Genomic DNA, 20,925 nt, shown 5'->3' with positions numbered 1-20,925 from the left:
ACATTGGAGTAAAATGCTCATACCTAGTGACCCAAGAAATAAAAGGGGCTGCCACACTTTGTGCTGCCTGTAAAGATTTCAACAGATACAAAGGCAAACCAAGAAAAAGCAAATTATAATGATTAAATAATGGAGTCACAAAAAATTGGAGCACAGTTCTAAATGAACTAGAAAGCAAATCCTTTAATCTACGCAGCACTTTTCACTTAAATTTTTTTCCTCACCAACATTTTTATATGTGATTCAAAAGACAAACTAGAGTCAACCAAGATACCCAAGTATTTGATCTCATGTTCGATTTGAATGGTATCCTCCCCCATTTTAAATTCCCTGGGAAATTCTACAGAAGAAGAAGTTGGAAGACTGGGCATCCAAATGGCAGATGAAATTTAATGTAGACAAATACAAAGTGATGCACATTGGGAAGAATAACCCACATCATAGTTACTTGATGCTAAGATCCACCTTAGGAGTCAGCACGTAAGAAAAAAATCTAGGTGTCATTGTAGACAATATGCTGAAATCTGCCCAGTGTGTAGCGGTGGACAAAAAGGCAAGCAGGATCCTAGGAATTATTAGGAAAGGGACAGAAAATAAGACAAACAATAATACAATGTCTCTGTATCGCTCCATGGTGCTACCACACCTTGAGTATTCGGTGCAATTCTGGTTGCCATATCTTAAAAAAAAGATATAGCAGAATTAGAGAAGGTTCAAAAAAGGGAGACCAAAATGATTAAAAGGATGGAACTCCTTTCATATGAGGAAAGGCTAAAGAGGTTAGGGCTCTTCAATTTGGAAAAGAGATGGCTGAGGGCGGTATGATAGCAGTCTACAAAATACTTAGTAGTGTAGAACGGGTAAACGTAAATTGATTTTTTACTCTTTCAAAAAGTACAAAGACTAGGGGACACTCAAGGAAGTTACATGGTATTACTTTTAAAATAAACAGGAGGAATTATTTTTCATTCATTGAATAGTTAAGCTCTGGAACTCATTGCCAGAGGATGTGGTATCAGCAGTTAGTATATCTGGGTTTTAAAAAGTTTTGGACAAGTTCCTGGAGGAAAAGTCCATAGTCTGCTATTGAGACAGACATGGGGAAAGTCACTGCTTGTCCCTGGGATCAGCAGCATGAATCTTGCTACTGTTTGGGATTCTGCCAGGTACTTGTGACCTGAATTGGCCATTGCTGGAAGCAGGATACTGGGCTAGGTGGACCTTTGATCTGACCCAGTAATGGCTATTCTTATGTTCTCATGTTATGCCAAGTCACATGCATTTGGCATTTGACACACACAATCGGGCCCCTTCTTCAGCTCACACACTTAAGGGGCCCATTTTCACGCATTGGTATCCTCTCTAATCCCCAGTGGTCTCCTGCACTAGTCTGGCATTGTCACACCTCTCTTTCCTGTCCCCTATTCCCCCCCAGGCAGGTCTAGGATCTCGCCTTCCTTTTCCTTTGTGCCACCCCCCCTGCCGCATAGGCCCTACAAACTTGACTATTTGCTGGCACTCTTACATCAGGCCCTCTCTGGCCAGCCTCAGGGTCCTTCCCTCTGTTGGAATTTCCTGTTGTCGTATAGGCAGGACAAGGAAGAGGGAAATAAGCCTCAGAGCAGCTGGATGGAGCTTGATATAAACAGTGTCAGCAAACCTGCAAGATTGTAGGGTCTGTGTGTGTGTGTGTGTGTGGGGGTACAGGCAGAGGGAAAAAGGGAAGGGAAGATGGTAGACACATAGGAGGAAAGGGTTAGGAATGTTGCACTTGAATGGAAGGGGGTAATGGGGGGGAACTGCTGCGCTAGAATGGAAGAAGTGGGAAAGCTGCATTTGGAATGAAAAGGTGAGAAGGGGGGGGGGTGGAATGATGCACTTGACTGGAAGGGAGAGGGAAAATGCTGCATGTGGATGCAAGTAAAGGGAGAAAGAGCTGGGGGAGGAGAAGAAACAATGCCAAGATGGGGGTGGGGGGGGGGGGGGGGGAAGTGCAGAGTTGCCAAGGTGTGGGGGAGGGGGAGAGAAAGACATGTCGGATCTGCAGGGAAAGAAGGAAGGAGAGGTCAGGGACCTGCAAAATAGAGAGAACAGGAGCGAGAAAACAGAGAGGCGCACTTACTGGACCCCTGGGAGGGGGTGGGCTAGAGGGAGGAAAGAGAGAGAGAGGGAGAGATGCTGGCTTGGGAGGGGGAAGACAGGAAAGAAAGAAGAGAGAGGGAGAGATACCGGTACTTAGGGGACGGCATAGGGGCACAGAACAATTATATTGGATAGGGAAGGAATAGAGACACAGAGATGGGAAATGCTCAATATGATAGGAAGATACAGGCAAGGACACAGGAGGGATACTGGGTATAATAGATAGGGATGCAGAGAGAAGGTGGATGGTAGACATGGAGAGAAAAGAAGCGCCAAATAGACAAGGAAACTCTGGCAAGATAGTTAAGAGAGGACACAGGAAAGCAGAAACCAGAGATTGAGACCAACACCATTACAAAAATAATGACCAGATGACAAAGGTAGAAAAAAATAATTTCATTTTATATTTACTGATTAGAATACATCAGCTTTTGGAATGTGCTTCTGGCAGAACTGGTTTTAGACACGGTTGGAGCTCATGAGAAACACCTTATTGGCCTTCAATCTCCAGCACAGTGATGGTAAATCTCCAGCTTTGAGATGGGCCACCCTTGGTGTCTCTGTTCTAAGATACATTTTGCTTTGGATGTGGGAGGAGTAAAAAAAAAAAAAAAAGAGGGGTGGCCATTTTAATTCGTAAATCCCTATCTCTACAAGTTACGCAGGCAGAGAGATGTTAGGGGGAAATATCTATTTATGGTCACAGAATTAGGTGGGCTGAACATCACATCTGCAACTGTATATGCACCTAATGTTGATCAGATGCCATTCTATAGGAAGTTGTTAGTTGACCTATCTGTCTTTATTAAGGGAAAATTGATCTTGGGGTGGAGGGGAGGATTTCAATGCCACCATGAACCCTGTCTTAGATAAACTGGGATAAATAGCAAGGATAAAAAGCTTGCAGGGTTACTAAGTAGTTTAGCCCTGGAGTTGTGGGAGTTGACTATTGGAGGAAAAGTAATCCCCAAATATATGATTACACATTTTACTCATCTACTCATGATTCCTATCCTAGGATTGATTATGTGTTTGTGGATAAGTCTATAGCTTCCCAAATTACAGACTCCTGAATAGGTAATTTGATGATTTCAGACCATGCTCCTTGTTGGGTGTACTTGCCAGGTCTTCCGAATGAGGGACGTGTTAAGTATTGGCCCTTAACTAATACATTATTGCAAGGGAAGGGGGTATGCCAAGCTTATGTAAAGGTCCTTACTGACTATCTGGACATGAATTTGGACAAGGGAAAATCCATGGGAGTATTTTGGAACACCCTTACAGCAGTGTCATGGGGATAAAAAAAAAAAAAGGTAGCATCCTTACAAAAAAAGCAAATCAGTAATTGGAAGGGGAGGGTTCAGGAACTGGAGAAGCAACACAAGCAGACTGGGACCCCTCAGATTTAGAGAGCCCTGTGGGATGCAAGGCTTCAAAGGCATAATGCATTTTCTGATCACCTGTCCCTTGTTAATTCTAAATTGAAGCTAGTACAATATGAAAAGAGAAATAAAATAAGCTCCCACTTGGTCTATCAACTTTGGATATTGCAACTGGAGTGATTTTTTTTTTATTTGTACCCCGCGCTTTCCCACTCATGGCAGGCTCAATGCGGCTTAGGTACTTATTTGTACCTGGGGCAATGGAGGGTTAAGTGACTTGCCCAGAGTCACAAGGAGCTGCCTGTGCCTGCAGTGGGAATTGAACACAGTTCCCCAGGACCAAAGTCAACCACTCTAACCACTAAGCCACTGGCAACCACCTCACTAATTGGATTTGCTAAGGGACAGGTTTCAAACTTACTAAAGAGATCTTTATTAGAGAGACAAATGTCAGAGAGGACTATATTCCTGAATATTTTGACAAGATTACTTTACCCCAGCAATCATCTGAACAGCAAGCCTATTTGGATGCAGAGGTTACTCCTAAAATGATTATTGCTGCTATTTGGAGCTTGCCCTCGGGCAAGTTGCCTGGGCTAGATGGATTTACAGGTGAATTTTATAAAGGTTTTTGCTAATCAATTGGCGCCTTTACTGGCATTGGTGGTAAATTTGGTTAGGAGAGGGGTGCCGCTTCCGGCATCCGTGAAGGATGCTTGGATTGCTGTTCTGTCCAAACCGAAAAAGGACCCAACTGAGTGCTAGTCCTACTGTCCCATTTCCATTCTGAATGTAGATATGAAGCTTATAGCCAAGGTGCTAGCAAATCGAGTCTCTGGATGTATGGGTTTTCTGGTGCATCCTGATCAAGTGGGATTTGTTTCTAAGCGGCAGGCTCCTGATAATTTTCGTAGGGTGATTGATTTAATGTTTGTGGTTCAATAAAAATAAGGTATCAGCCTGTTTACTTAGTACTGATGCCTAAATCATTTGACAGGGTGCATTGGGGGTTCATGAATCAGGTTCTGGGCAAATTTGGGTTTAGGCAACAGTTTCATGGGTGGATCCGGTTTCTGTATACAATGCCTAGGGCGTGCATCCGCATTAATGGTGGAAACTCTTCTAGGTTTACTTTAGAGCAGAGTACTAGGCAGGGATGCTCTTTGTCCCCGCCCCATTCTGTTTCCATTGGTTATGCAGCCTTCTGCAAAGGCTGCTCATGCCAGTGTGAATATTAAGGGGGGGGGGGGTACGGGTGGGTGAGCAGGATTTTAAATTGTCTCTTTTTGCTGAGGACGTGCTGTTGTCCCTTACTAGCCTGCTTAACTCTTGCCATAATCTCTTTCAGGAAGTGCATAGGTACGCAATGGTTTCTGGCTTAAAGATTAATATATCAAAGACTGAGGCCTTGAATTTAGGTCTGTGTGGGTTCACCGTGGAGTCCTTAGCAACTGCTTTTTCTTTTAACTGGGTAACCCATGGACTTAGGTATTTGGGAGTGAATTTGACACCTAGGTATGGGGACTTATTTCAAGCTATTATTACATAAGGAAATTGTCCTGGACATGGGATGAAGGAATTTGCTTCTTGGTTTGAACAAGTGGAGGGGCATTTTTGAAAGGGACATCCATGTTTTGATATGGACGTCCTCGCAAAACATCCCGATCTAGGGGCGGGGAAACCTGTATTTTCGAAACAAGATGGATGTCCATCTTTCATTTCGAAAATACAGTCAGGGACGTCCAAGTCCCTAGATTTGGTTGTCCCTAGACTTGGTCATTTCTGATTTTCAGCGATAATCGAAACCAAGGATGTCCATCTACGTCCATCTCAGAAACAACCAAATGCAAGCCATTTGGTCGTGGGAGAAGCCAGCATTTCTAGTACACTGGTCAACCCTGACATGCCAGGACACCAACCGGGCACCCTAGGGGACACTGCAGTGGACTTCATAAATTGCTCCCAGGTACATAGCTCCCTTATCTTGTATGCTAAGCCCCCCCAAACCCACTATCCACAACTGTACACCACTACCATAGCCCACCATAGCCCTTATGGGTGAAGGGGGGTACCTAGATGTGGGTACAGTGGGTTTTGGAGGGCTCGCTGTTTCCTCCACAAACATAACAGGTAGGGGTTGGGGATGGGCCTGGGTCCGCCTGCCTGAAGTTCACTGCACCCACTAAAACTGCTCCAGGGACCTGCATACTGCTGTGATGGACCTCAGTATGACATCTGAGGCTGGCACAAAATATTTTTAAAGATTTTTTTTTGAGGGTGGGAGGAGGTTAGTGACCACTGGGGGAGTAAGGGGAGGTCATTCCCGATTCTCTCCGGTGGTCATCTGGTCATTTCAGGCACCTTTTCGTGTCTTGGTCGTAATAAAAACACGACCAGGAAAAGTCGTCCAAGTGTTCATCAGGGGCGTCCTTGTTTCTTTTGATTATGGGTTGAGGACGTCCAAGTGTTAGGCACGTCCAAGTCTCACCTTACCTACGCCTCCGATACGCCCCCTTGAACTTTGGCCATCCCTGCGACGGAAAGCAGTTGGGGACGTCCAAAATCAGCTTTCGATTATACCGATTGGACGACCCTGTTGAGAAGGATGCAAATCTTCTGATTTATGTTGAAAGATAAGCGTCTTTCTCTTTCGAAAATGAGCCTGATAGCCACCGTCAAAATGAATATTTTACCAAGCTTCATGTACTTATTCCAAGTTCTCCCAGTCCCGGTTCCCATAAGATTTTTGGTAGGGTTGAAGGACAAGGTGATCATATTTATATGGCATAGCAGGAAGCCAAGGTTGCCCAGGTGCCTACTATATAAGGATAGAAAAAAGAGGGTATAGGATATCCCAAACCTTATATGGTACTACTGTGCTGCTCAAGCAAGATGAGCAATTGAATGGATTCAGAACAACTCTTACAAGAGATGTGTGGCTATAGAACAGCAATTGACAGGTGTCCAAAAGCTGGTACATCTTCTTTGGTTGCCAGGGAAGGAGAAAAATGTGCCCTTGAACCTGTGTCCAACAATCACGTGTACCTTTCATCATTGAGATTCTATTAATAAAGATTCAGATCACCTCCTCTCCCATTTTACCTCCATTGTTTTCAATCCATTATTTCCACCCAGATTGGGATCTGGAGTGTTTAGGCATTGGGCAAGGAGGGATTTAGTAACCTGGGGGCAGGTATTGGACAACACTAGTTTTGATTCATTTCAGGACCTTGCCCAGGACTATGGTCTGAGAAGTAAACAATGTTATGGGATAACTTACTTTTTACTATTCTTCAAACTGTATATATCTTACTTCATACGAATATTCTATTATTATGAAGTAAGATATATACAGGACTATGGTCTGCCAACTCAAGACTTATTTGCATATACTCAACACAACTTATATATTTTATTTCATCAGCTAACTATAGAAGGATCCTTGGTAGTAGGAAAGTGAATTGGATATATGTAGAAGGGGATTGGGAAGTTATGGAAGCGGGGTTGGCTAGGCTTTCCACAGCAGTAAATTTGGAGGAGAATAGTATTAAAGTATTATATTGCTTGTACCTGACCCCTTTTCACTTGCACTGCATCTTCCCTCTGCTACGGAGCTGTGTTGGAGAGGATGTGGTGAAAGGTGAACTATGGGCAATATTTGGTGGTCCTGTCATAAAGCTATGGCATTCTGGAAAGCTATACAGGCCAGGCTTCAACTCTGATTAGGGGTGCAGCACCCTGGGATCCTGTGGTGTACCTATTTAGCTAGATGCCGGGGTGTGTAAAGGCAGTTTGGTGGAAGATTCTGTCCCTTTCTTTGGCAGCTTCTTGTATGACCTTAGCAAGCTCATGGAAATCAGTTCTGGTTCCTTCTTTATTAAAATGGCTGGGGAAAGTTCATCATATATGTGAGATGGAGCTCTTGCTAGCTGAATATATGGGGAAATTAAATAAATGGGAAAAATTATGGACACCATTTTTGTTGCATGCTGTCCATTAATATGACTGTGCTAGAGTTTGAAAGTAGTACATTTAAGGGGCCCCCATGGGGTAAGTTAAATGCTAAGGGGCCAGTTTGAGGGAAGAGGAGGGTGGTTACTTACTCGTTTTGTTTTAGCTTGTTGAATGCTAGCATTGGTTGATTATCAGTGAGAAGCGAACAAATTCTTAAATGTTTCAAAAACTTAGGTCACTTTTGTTGTATTTGAAATTTCCTACATCAATGTTTGTGGCACTGTTTAGACTCACTTGTTTATTTTGCATTGTGTTTGCATTTCACTTTTTATATTGTGTTCTGTTTTGTAATTTGTTTCTGGTGTTCTTTTCAATAAAAGACCTTATAAATTAAAAAAAAAAAGACTGTAAGACTGATTGGCACCAGCTCTAGAGATAACAATGAGGTTTAATGTAGGACAGCCTTTTTGCTGACCTAAACTGAACCAAATAGCTAAATGGATAGTGGCTGAATATCTCATGGAACGTCCATGCTCCACCCTTGCTGCTCTTGAAAATTTACAGATAGGGCACTTATTTGTATTGAGCCCTCTACAAATTTGCGGTAGAACCATCATGCTAGAGGGCAGCATGGTCAGCATGCTCATAGCCTGTAAATCTGCCAAATCAAGCATGGCTCCCAATATATAAAATCCTTTACCGCGGGATCACTGCTTCAGCTCATTGTTGAAGTAAAGATCTTGTATGGGAGCAGCAGGGTCACATGAGGTGAAGTGCAGCACTCCACCTCAAAGGACTTTGTGGCCTAAGTGGCAATAGCAATCACCCCACCCCTGAGGCTATCTTGTCCAGGGCAGTGGCGTAGCCACAGGTGGGCCTGGGCCCACCCACTTAGGGCTCAGGCCCATCCAACGTAACACACATTTAGTGGTAGCTGGTGGGGATCCCAAGCTCCGCCAGCTGAAGGCTTCCCCATGATGGTAACAAAAAGGCTACTCTCCACGATACCGGCACCTGCACATTCTCAGTTTTCAGCGCATGCCTGCAGCAGACTGCCAAGGTGGAAAGAAGCATTTTCCTGCCAGCTGAGATATTTTTTTGGGTGTGGGGGTGGGGGGAAAACACTAGGTGCCCACCCAGTTCTTGCCTAGGCCCACCCAAAATGTGTTTTCTGGCTAAGCCCCTGGTCCAGGGTACCCTTGGACCAGACATCCTGAGCCAGCGCACCCCTAGACAGAGCATGTGGTCTAGGGAGGCATCCAGCGGTGCCAAATTCTTACAGTGCCTGACCTTTAGCAGTGTGTCAGGATATACCACTAGGGGGTTAGTCAGTCAAATAAAGGATTGTCACCCTAACTGGAAAGCACTGACTTATTTGGCATGGTCAGGCACAGCCATTTCCAAAGATGGCGGTGGAAGAAGCAGGACAATACCGGATGCTCCTTGGACCAGGTATTATTGGTCCAGGGGAGGTGATGCAGCATGGAGACTCTCTGGCTGAGGGCCTTCTTGTGTTAGATGCCTGGTCCAAGGCTGCCCTAGACAAGATAGCTGTGGGGGTGGGGGGTGAGGGTAGAGTTAGGGTCTATGGCCAAATGGGCCACTGAGGAATCTTTGTGGGGTGTGGGGTGGTGGTCAAGGAGTCCAGGGCCCATTGAACCAGCAGATATTCTTCTTTTTTGTTTGTCTCTCCCTGTCAGAACATATGATGTGCCAATCTCTACTCATAAATTGACAGTAAGGGAGATAAATGCCTGATGCAGTAAACTGCTGTGGTGTGCATTATTTTTTCTTAACACCGAGGTAATTGGCTATTAGTTTACTGCATTGGGAGTAAAAGATTTTTTCAGTACACATGTTAAATTGCTGTATGCTGAAACTCAGTGTACTGTTCTAACACACAACTTATATGAATCCCTAAAAGAGTTAAGTGAAAAGGGGTTCAAATAAAATCTCTTGTTAATGCCAAGAGAACTGATGGTAAAACAAACATTTTGGAACATTATGATGCAGCCACAAGAATGCTTTAGGACCAAGGACACAGAGACAAAAATTGCTTTTATATTTCTGGAACAAGTTGTCTTCAAGGAACTCAAAGTAAAGCAAATATTGCCTTAACTACAGCACTGGGACAGTGACAAAGGACTGTGAGAGGGCTCAAAAGTAAAACTAGTAAAAAAAGGCCCGTTTCTGACAGAAATGAAATGGGCGCTAGCAAGGTTTTCCTCAGAGTGTGTATGTTTGAGAGAGAGCGAGAGAGAGAGAGAGTGTGTGTGAGAGAGAGATGGAATGTGTGTGTCAGAGAGAGAATGAGAGAGAGACAGAGTGGTGTGTGTGTGTGCTTGTGTGAGAGAGAGAGAGTGTGTGAGAGACAGAGTGTCTGTGTGTGTGAGACTGTGTGTGTGTGACAGAGAGATAGAGTGTGATAGACAGAGAGTGTGTCAGAGAGAGTGTATATGAGAGACAGTGAGTGTGTGCCCCCCTCTCGCAGGGCTCCCCTCCCCACCTCTCTGGTCTCAGGACCCCCTCCCCACCTCCCTCTCCCCTGCCCCCCTCCAGCCATCCATGTCCAGCGACCCTCCTCTCCCCTGACCCCCCTGCAGCCACCCATGTCCAGCGACCCTCCCCTCCCTCCCGCGCATCAAACCCCCTTGCCACCCGCAGCTGCCACTGGTAACGCTGTCCGACCACTGCTGCTTCTCCTGTTGAGCAGCAGCGGCCGCTACAAAAAGAAAAAAGCAATAAATGTTTTTAAACATCAAGCACGGCACCGCAGACAGCCATCAGGCATTGGCTGTCGGCTCTGCAGCCGCTCCTCCTCTCACCTCTCACGTTGCTGCGCTCCTTTGGGGTCTTATTCTAGGGGCAGTGATGTGGAGGCGAGAGAAGGAGCGGCTGCAGAGCCAATAGCCAATGCCTGATGGCCGTGTGCGGTGCCATGCTTGATGTTTAAAAACATTTATGGCTTTTTTTCTTTTTGTAGCGGCTGCTGCTGCTCAACAGGAGAAGCAGCAGCGGCCGGACAGCGTTACCAGTGGCAGCTACGGGTAGCGAGGGGGTTGATGTGCTTCGGGAGGGGGGGGGGGTGTTTGATGTGCCGGGGGGGGGGGGGGGCTTGGGTGATGCCCCGAGGGGGGGTTTGAGCGGCACACTCACAGCTGATTCCCAGGCAGGGGGAGGAGTAGGGAAACACGCGGAGCAAGTTGCTCCACGTGTTTCCCTACTCCTCCCCCTGCCTGAGAATCAGCTGTGAGTGACGTCAGCCTGGCTACGGAGCCTAGCTCAGCAACTCCAGGAGCCACGGACACAGGCAGCTACTTTAGAACATTAGTGGTGAAAATTATTATATAGGACAAGAACAAGGCATGGAAAAAAATACTGAGCAATCTGAGAAAGAAAGTAAGAATCAGGACTTATTAAACAGTTTTATCACTGATCCCAGATAACAAACTTTGAATTGGTGGGTCAAGACAAAGTGTGGGTAACTGCTGGATTGGTCTGCCTAGCAGGATCATAAGAACATAAGAATATAAGAATAGCCATACTGGGGTCACATTGTCACGTGATGGTTGCGGCCTGAATGGACGCCTCGCGGCTTCTCTCCTCTCCCCTGCTACAATAAGTCAGCTTTAACGCCTGCTGTTTTCTCTGTATCTCATCCCAGTGAGCTCTATTAAGTAGCTTAAGAGTGTGTGCAGCTATTGGGGGAGTTTGTGGCGAATTTGGAGAAGCGCTGAGATGGATATGCCCACCACGACCCCGAGGCCTGCCAGAGAGCGTGGGAGTATTCGCATGTCCAACACAGAACCGGAGATTGAATCACTGAAGGGGCCTCGAGAGGAGAAATTCTGGACATGGATGGAGAGGAGGGAGGACAGAGGAAGGAGATGCACATGGATGGAGGGGAGAGAGGAGAAATGCTGGACATGGATGGAGGGGAGGGAAGACAGAGGAGGGGATGCACATGGATGGAGGGGAGAGAGGAGAAATGCTGGACATGGATGGAGGGGAGGGAGGACAGAGGAAGGAGATGCACATGGATAGAGGGGAGGGAAGAAAGAGGAATGGCCTAGTGGTTAGGGTGGTGGACTTTGGTTCTGGGGAACTGAGGAACTGAGTTCGATTCCCATTTCAGGCACAGGCAGCTCCTTGTGACTCTGGGCAAGTCACTTAACCCTCCATTGCCCCATGTAAGCCGCATTGAGCCTGCCATGAGTGGGAAAGCGCGGGGTATAAATGTAACAAAAAAAAAGGAAGAAGGAGATGCATACTGACGGAGATGAGGGAAAGGGAAAAGAGGAGAAAAACTGCAAATGGATGGAGGGGAGAGAGGAGAAATTCAGGATATGGATGGAGGGGACAGAAAACAGAGGAAGGAGATGCACATGGATGGAGAGGAGAGAGGAGAAATGCTGGACATGGATGGAGAGGAGGGAAGAGGGAGGAAGTGAGATGAACATGGAAGGAGGGGAGGAGAGAGAGGAGAAATGCTGGAAATGGATGGAGGGGGAGAGGAAAAATGCTGGTCATGGATGGAGGAGAGGGAAGAGAGAGGAAGGAGATGCATATGGATGGAGGGGAGGGAAGAAAGAGGAAGGAGATGCATACTGACAGAGATGAGGGAAAGGGAAATGAGGAGAAAAACTACACATGGATGGAGAAAATAGGCAAAAAAGCTGGATCCACTCTATACATCCTCCAGTCAAGTCCGTGGAGCACCCAGCTTTTACCTATGGATGTACGGCAAGAAAGGAGGACAGTAAAGAAATAAATGGAAAGGAAGCCCTGGAAACAGAGTTAAGAGAACAGATAGACAGCAGCAGAATCAGAGACTCGGACCAGCATGATCAGAAAAACAAAGTCATCAGACAACAAAGGTAGAAAAAAATCATTTTATTTTTATTTTAGTATATGGAATATGTCCAGTTTGAGAATTTACATCTGCTGTCTTATTTTGAAATGTATAGCAATGTGTTTCTTCCTGTTTTTCTGGTACTGTGCTGCCTGCAGAGTCTAGCTTCTTAGGATTTCAGGTTAATTTTTGAAGAACTTGACTGAAAGGCCAAGTGTCTGAATAGGGATCTGTTTATTAGGTTCTGAGATTTTGATAACATATTGTTTCAGGTTTGGAAAGATTGATCTCCTAATTCCTGGTCTGTATGCTAACTTGGTTTGTGCCATTTTGGGTATACAGGAGATGTAACAGCTTACAGAAATTATTTATAATGAAAAAAGAAAACAAGTTATTTTTCTTCTATACTGGTGTAATATTTTTACTGATGCCTGTTTATATGTGCTATGGTCGGTAAAAGGGGTGTGGCTACTGTAAGGGTGGGGCCATAGTGACCCTGCCCCTGGAAGGGTAGGGGGCGCCAACTAATAGACTGAAGGAGGGCACCAGAATCCCTAGCACCGGCCCTGTATTTCAGCTGGGGTCTTTTTGTCCATACACAGATGAGGAGGTGGGTGTGTAATTCTTGCTGAATATTAAAACATGAATCAGTGAGTGACACTGCTGAGGTTTGTGCTATTTTTGCAAATTCCATTAGTTAAAACAGGTTTTAGTTGCCATATCATCCGAAGATGAAAAAAAAAACAAGATTTCACGACGATATCACAGAGGGTGTCTGTAACAAATAACAAGTGATAATATACACAGGAACATGAGAGAGAGAGAGAGAGAGAGAGAGAGAGAGAGAGAGAGAGACCAAAAAAAGACAGATTTTTAAAAAGCAAAAATGTAAAATAATATATGAAGAAGGTATGCAAAGGAACAGGATATGTTCCTTTGGCGCACGTTAGCAGCGTCTGCATGCCACAAGCAGTATCTAATTTCTGGGCCATCACCTTAACGGGCAAAGTATCAATGGGCAGAACCAATGTACACAGAGATGGGAAACACTGCACAGTTAGACCACAACACAAACCAATCACAAAATAACATCAGTAATTACTAATACAGCTCCTAAACAGAGTGCAAAAAAGCAGACTGGTATTATGTTTGCCAAAAAACCAAACAGGATCCTAGGAATTATTAGGAAAAGGATGGTAAATAAGATCAAGAATACTATAATGCCAATGTCCATGCTGCGATCTCACTTAGAGTACTGCATTCAGTTCTGGTCACCATATCTGAAAAAAGATATAGCAGAATTAGAAAAAGTTCAAAGAACTCCTTTCATGTGAGGAAAGGCCAAAGAGGTTAGGGCTCTTCACTTTGGCTAAGAGAAGGCTGAGGGGAGATATGATTGAGGTCTACAAAATCCTGAGTGGTGTAAAATGGGTAAAAGTAAATCGATTTTTCACTCTTTCAAAAAGTACAAAGACCAGGGGACACTCAATGAAATTACATGGTAATACTATCTGGGGGTTAAAAAAGTTTTGGATAAGTTCCAGGAGGAAAAGTCCATAGTCTGGTATTGAGATAGCCATGGGAAAGCCACTGCTTACCCTGGAATTGGTAGCATGGAATGTTGCTCTTTGGGTTTATGCAAGGTACTTGTAACCTGGATTGGCCACTGTTGGAAGCAGGATACTGAGCTACATGGACATTGGTCTGACCCAGTATGGCTATTTTTTTTTTTATATATCTTTGTTGAGGTACAGGACATTTACATTCAAAGATCAAAATAACAGTCAACCACAATTCGCCACAAATGATTGGAATGAAATGTAAACAACAACATGAACATCAAAAACAGGGACTCCAGCTGAACAGTGTAGGAACATCCTGACCAATTTTTTATATTACCCAGTAGACAAAGTCCCTGCCTCCACCTCCCCTCCCCTTTCCCCCATTCTTGGATTACCTACAGGTCCCACAAATAACAGTGTGAAGTTGCCAGCGAGAACTATAGGCCCGGCACACCAGACTATGTGCGGATTTATGTTGCTCCTATTCCCAGCGGGCCATCTGAAGCTTCTTTGCATTCCAATGTTGCAGGGACGGCGGGTTCTCAGCAACCCAATGTACTAATATTGTCTTCCTGGCCAGCATTAACATTACGCTAATGAAACAACCCTGAGAGGCAGATATCCCCTGATTGTGCATAACAGAGTCACCCCCCAAATGTAGCACTCAGTAAGACCATCCAACGTGCAGAATAGTCACTCATGCCAATGACTCAAGGACACTGGACCAAAAGTCCCTCATCTTTCTGCATTCAAGAAAGTGGTGAACAAGAGTGCGCACCACACATGTATCATCTGCCCAAAGACCCATCTGCTTCCCCCTAGACCTGGTGATATAAGCTCCATGCAGTAACTTGAATTGCATCTCATGCAGACTAGCACTGGGAGTGGCTGTAAAAGTCGATACAAAACAAGCAGCCAGTTCTGCCTCAGTCAGGTCCTCTCCCAGCTGTCCACCCCACCACAGGGCCAAGTGAGTAAAAGAGGGAGAGGAGCAATGTTCCCTGCCTAGGGCATACTATGTCGCCAGTTTGTTTGCCTGTGCGTGTAACTGACAGAAAAGCTTGTCCAATAATGTAAAAGTAGGCCCTCGGACATCCGATGGGACAAGGGACGTACAGTAATGTCGCAGATGCAGAAAGGCCAAAAATTCAGAGAAAGGTGCCACCTCTTGCGCGCCTGCACAAACGAGGGGAAGATGACCCCCCCCGTCCGGGTCTGTGAAGTGGCCAACATATCAACAACCCCCCTTGCCCAAGCTCTAAAGCGGGTAAATCCAAACTGTTCAAATAAATCTCCCCACCTAGAACTGTATCCCCCGGTGGAGCATATAATTGTTGATAATACCTTTTGAAAACTTTCGCAATCTCGATCCGTTCGTACTTTAGTACCATCTCCCCTATCTATCTGAGCTATGGAATGGGAGCCCCTAGACTGCTTAATCAAATGGGACATAAGTTTCCCTGCCTTGTCCCCGTGACGGTATAGCTGATATTTATAATACCAAATTTACTTCATTGCTCTCTCATGAAGGAGCTCTTGGAGAGAGGACTGAAGTGCAAGTAGCGAGTTTCTCAAGCCCACTGTTGATGTTTCTGCGTACTGACGACGCGTCTGCACCAACTGTTTTTCTAATCTCAATATTTCTCTGTCTCTTGCCTTATGTTTAAAGGAAGAATAGGCCATTATCTCTCCTCGCAACACAGCCTTAGCCGCTTCCCAGTATAAAATTGATTGGTCCCTATAGCCTTCATTGTGTAGCTGGTAATCCATCCATTTTTGCATCAAAAAATCTCGAAAGGCCGGGTCCCAATATAATTTAGGTGGGAAGTGCCATACATATCGATTGCCATCTGGGCCCTTCAGATCTACTGAGCACCAGATGTAGGCATGATCTGAGACACCGTACGCTCCAATTCCAGCCAAGACTACCGAGGAAAACAGCCCTGAGGACAAGAGCCAATAGTCAATCCTGGATTGCGAACCATATGCCCTCAATAAATGCATATAGTCTCTATCCAGAGGGTGCAGTGTTCTCCAAACATCCAATAGATCTAAACTCGAGCACAACAGTAGAATGCCCTTTGTTACTGAACCAGCCTCTCTCCCAAGCCCCTTAGACCTGTCCAAAGCGGGATCATGAGCCATGTTGAACTCTCCCCCCATAATGATGGGTATGTCCACAACTCCAGCTACCTCACGTAATATGGACTTCACCCAGCTATGGTCATAGACATTGGGTCCATATACATTACAAAGTAAAAGGGGTTTTTGAGGATGCTTATTTCCCCATATAAAACGAGATAAATGGTCCTGCACCCCCGCCAAAAAGCTATATGGCATACGAATAGGAAGCATCTGAAAAAGGTACATCAAATGAGGCAAGATGTTCCTCCTCAATGTAGTAATTCTACCAAACCAAGAAATGTCATATGTACCCCATGTCTCCAGGTCCCTGTATAAATCACGCAGAAGTGGGGGATAATTAGCTGAGAACAAATCGGAAAACAGAGGAGTTAACATAACCCCCAAATATCTAATTCCCTTAGTTACCCACCGGAAAGGAAGCGAGTCCTTAATAGATCTTAAAATGGAAGATGGTATCCCGATAGCCAATGCTTCACACTTAGACATATTGAGTTTAAACCCAGAAGCCAGGGAGTAATCTTTCAAAAGTGTCATAAGATTTGGTAGAGAAGTCAGGGGTTTCGTCAACGAGAGCAAAATGTCATCCGCAAATAAAGCTAGCTTATACTCTCGACCACTAAGCTAAACACCCAAGACGTTCGGGTCCGCTCTAATAGCTATGGCTAAAGGCTCCATTACTAATGCAAAAAGCATAGGTGAGAGGGGGCACCCCTGACACATGCCTCTAGTCAGGGAAAACAGAGGAGAATTACCCCCAATGACATGTACACATGCCCGAGGCTGTTCATACAAGGCCTGAATTTGTCTTCTAAAAACAGGTCCAAAACCTGGAACATAAAAGGCCTAATAGACAGACTGACAGATTTTTGGAGCGGGTGATATGAAGTGAATTAATAATACTCCTAACATTATCTATAGCTTGCCTTCGCGGTACAAAACCTACTTGATCCGGATGTATCAGGTTCAGTAATGCTACTGCTAGTCTATTAGAAAGGACCTTAGCTAGAATCTTAGCATCAGTGTTTAATATGGAAATTGGCAGATATGATGTACATTCAGATTTATCTTTACTGGGTTTTGGGATCACCGCAATCCAAGCCTCCTTCATCGATAGGGGCAACTCCTCACCCGCCACAATCTGGTTAAAGAGGTCCGCCAGCAAAGGTGCCAACACTCCCACAAACGGTTTGTAAAAATCATTAGGAAGGCCATCCAAACCTGGAGACTTCCCAGCAGGCAGCTCCTTTATTACCTTATGGACCTCCTCTGCCAAAATAGGTCTCTTCAACACTGCAATCTGGTCATCAGACAGGCGAGAGGGCTGATAAGCAGATAAGAAATCATCAATCGCCTTGCTACGAACATTTGGATCCGCAGTGTACAAGGACTGAAAGAACCCCTGAAACTGCTGCCGAATCTGCGACGATTTGGATAAGTACGTCCCATGACCCTCATTGACTTTAAGTATCGTTCGGTCTACCCTTTGCTGACGCAACTTTAAGGCCAGTAATCTGCCAGGTTTATTACTGTGCACGTATTGAGTCTGCTGCTGCTGACCTCTTGAGAACTGTAATTGATCAGAGTATATTTGATCCAAACGTAATCGAATGGATTGAATATCCCGCAGCACTGAGACTGAATGGGTAGCTTTGTGTCCGTGCTGTAACACCTCTAGCTGTGACAGACACTCCTCAACTTCCTTTCGCTACATCCGAGCACTTATACTAGCTTTCTGCAGAAAGTAACCTCTAGTAACAGTTTTAAGCGCATCCCAAACAACACCAAGAGAAGGCCCAGAGTTCTTATTTAGGTCCAAGTATTCAGCAAGAACAGTCCTGTATTCCTGCAAAACATCTTCCTCCTGCAATGGTCAGTGACCATCTCCTATCTCCATCAACCTCATGATTCAACGAAACCTGAACCCATACCGGTGCGTGATCAGAAATCATAATGGGACCTATACCCGTAGTGACCCCAACTTGCATCAAGGAAGTATCAACCAATACATGGTCAATCTGCGAATAAGTGTCATGGGAATAAGAGTACAAGGAATAATTCCAACCCGTCGGATGAGACATTCTCCACGAGTCACATAATCCAAGATTCCGTGCCAAATCCAGTAGTGCCTTAAAAATTCTTACGTCCATTGGGGACCCTCCTTCAGACTTGGGTGGAAAGTAGCATTGAAGTCCCCACCCACTAATACCTTACCCAGCAAACAAGGCAAAAATATCTTACCTAGTTTTGCAAAGAAACTTTCCTGTGATTCATTGGGAGCGTATATTGAAGACAACGTAAATGTCACATTATTTAATGCTAAATTCAAAATCAAGAATCTACCACCGGGATCCCTTTTGATACTTGCAACCTGGATCTGTAAGGAAGAATGTATCAGTATGCAAACACCACGCTTCTTTGAGGCATCTGCAGCAGAAGCACAAAAAACATACAGGTAACCATTGTGAGACAAGAGCTTCTTGTGTTCCCTTTTAAAATGTGTTTCCTGTAGGAAAAGTACATGTGGTTTAAGATGCAAAAGCTCTTTAAACAATTTTTGACATTTTTGAGGTGAATTTAAGCCCTTAATGTTGTATGACAAAACTTTAAATCAATAGCCATTCACTTGATAGAATTAGAGAAAAATATCCAAGTGGGATAGTACCAGCCCTTGCCATTATAAAACAAAGGTAGACATACAGCCCTCTGCCCCTATGAAATATTCCCAACCCACCCCCCACCCTCCTCCAGAAAAACCCCACTCCCATCACTCACCCCTAGACAGGAACTGCCCAAGTCCCTTGACTAGGAAAACAAGAGAAAGCACCCCACCACTCCCGAAATGCTACCCAAGTCCCCCCTCCATGCATCCCCACATACACACAATCAGCCAAACCACCCAAGTAAAGTATAATGCAAAAAGAAAAAAAACAAAAACAAAAAAACCCCCACTCAGCCCCAGCTCCCCCTCCCCCAGAATTACCAACCCCCCACACAGCCAAATCTCAGTAGTAATCAACTGCATTACACATCATGTACACAATATTTGTAGGTCTGAGTATAACAGTAGACAGAAACCATAACGGAATAACATTAAAGATCAGCAATCAGTCAAAACAAACTACTCAGGTTTCTGCCGGGGCATTCTTAGATTTGCTGGAGACTCGTCTCCATTTTTAGAGTTTAGCCCGAGCTGTGATAGCCAGGTCCACGGGCGGAGACTCAGTAGTCACCAGACCTTCACCATGCAGGATCTTCCAAACCTCAGAGAGGAGGCGAATCCGGTGTAATTTTCCCCCCACCGTAAAACAGAGAGCGAAAGGGAATGTCCAGCAGAAGGGAATCTTGTTTTTTTATCAAAATGTCCAGGGCAGGTTTCATCGCGCGTCGTTGGGACAGCATAAGCTGGGATAGGTCTTGATACACCTTTACTTGAGCCTCATTGTAGTCAATGTGGGGTACCTGACGGGCCTGCTGCATCACTTCGCTCTTTAGTAGAAAAGGCAGAGAAGCAAACAATAATGCCCCGAGGCCGGTTATCCACTCTCTTTCCAAAGGCTCTGTATGCCCTTTCAATAGCTATGTCCTCCGTCCCCAGCAGCTTTCCACAGAGCATCTTGACAATCGTGACAACATCCTCTTTATCCCCCACCTCAGGGACCCCACGAAAACGAAGAATGTTCCTACGCCCTCGGTTTTCCAAGTCGTCCACTTTAAATTGCAGGTTTACATAATATCCGAGAGCTTTGTTAGTCTAGAATCTGCTCCGCTCAGCTGTTCATCGTGCTCGTCCACACGCGCCTCCAGGTCCTCCACGCGTCCCCCCAGCTCGCGCAGGTCAACACTCAGGATATCCATACGTTCCAGAATCTCCTCCTTGGAAGACTTGATCTCTTCCCAAATCTCCGTTAAACATTTAGTTAGGTCTTTTGAAAGGCCCCGTTTAGAAGAGGCTGTACATGCATCGGTGAGGGACATTGCAGAGTCAGAGTCCGAATGCGAGGCGTTCGCCGACGTGATGCCACGGGGCATTACCAGCTTGCCTAACAGGTTGGCGCTCACCCTCTTTCCGAGCTGTTAACATGACTCCCAAACACCAGAATGAATCCGCACTGAGGTTAGACACCGTGTACAGATGAAAGAGTCGCAATTTCAGGGTGGATGGATGCTGATATTGCTTAAGGAAAGCAGGGACGCAACGGAGCTACAGACTCAGGCAGCCATCCAGGTCCGTGACGTCACTTCCTCCCTATACTGGTTCTTTTATAATAGTACTATGTTATAATTTTGCTATTATAAGACCTATTGGCACAAACTAAGCTGCAGCTCTAAATCTTAATGCAAACTAAACTCACAGGTTATACAGCAGCAACTGTAATACTCACTGATTATATAGCTATAAATGCAGAGTTCACATTAACCATAAAGAGGACCAACTCAAGTGCTCTATATATGTAAAGTCAAGAAAACTTTAGAAATTGCATGAGCTTTCAAAGTATAATAAGAGTACAAATCTTGTGTAACTGCAATGTAAACATTAATCAGAATGTACTACCTGTTCTCCATCTTCTTCAAGGTCCCCTTTAAAAAAAATCCAGAAATGATTAAAATGTTGGAAAAATATATTTTGATTAGTTGATGAATTTTCTTGTAAAAATGAAAATCTCTCTTTTATAACCTACCATGTATTCATACAGTTTAAGTGATTTAAATTATTTCATTCAAATTTCATTGTTCATATAAGTTAATATGTATAACAATAAAATTGAGAAACAGTGAGCAATATGATTTTGGGGACATATGGAAAGGCAGGAATCTGATAACAGCAATTCCTATACAGAGCATTTCTAGTTTTATTTTTGAGATCAGGAAAAGTCTTTAGCCACATAAG

General features: G+C 44.7%; 1 protein-coding gene across 1 annotated transcript in view; it reads right to left on the bottom strand.

The window, feature by feature from the left end:
* WDPCP (WD repeat containing planar cell polarity effector) overlaps positions 1–20,925 on the bottom strand; it is an 846,895-nt gene that overhangs the window by 27,046 nt on the left and 798,924 nt on the right. Inside the window, exon 19 of the mRNA XM_030196158.1 lies at positions 20,590–20,615. Coding sequence (XP_030052018.1) covers positions 20,590–20,615 — 26 coding nt within the window. The remainder of the gene's footprint in view (positions 1–20,589; positions 20,616–20,925) is intronic.

Source organism: Microcaecilia unicolor, chromosome 3, assembly GCF_901765095.1.
Source record: "Microcaecilia unicolor chromosome 3, aMicUni1.1, whole genome shotgun sequence".
Taxonomy (NCBI): Eukaryota; Metazoa; Chordata; class Amphibia; order Gymnophiona; family Siphonopidae; genus Microcaecilia; species Microcaecilia unicolor.
The sequence above is the reverse complement of the archived record's forward strand: the minus strand, read 5'-3'. Positions and strand labels throughout refer to the sequence as shown.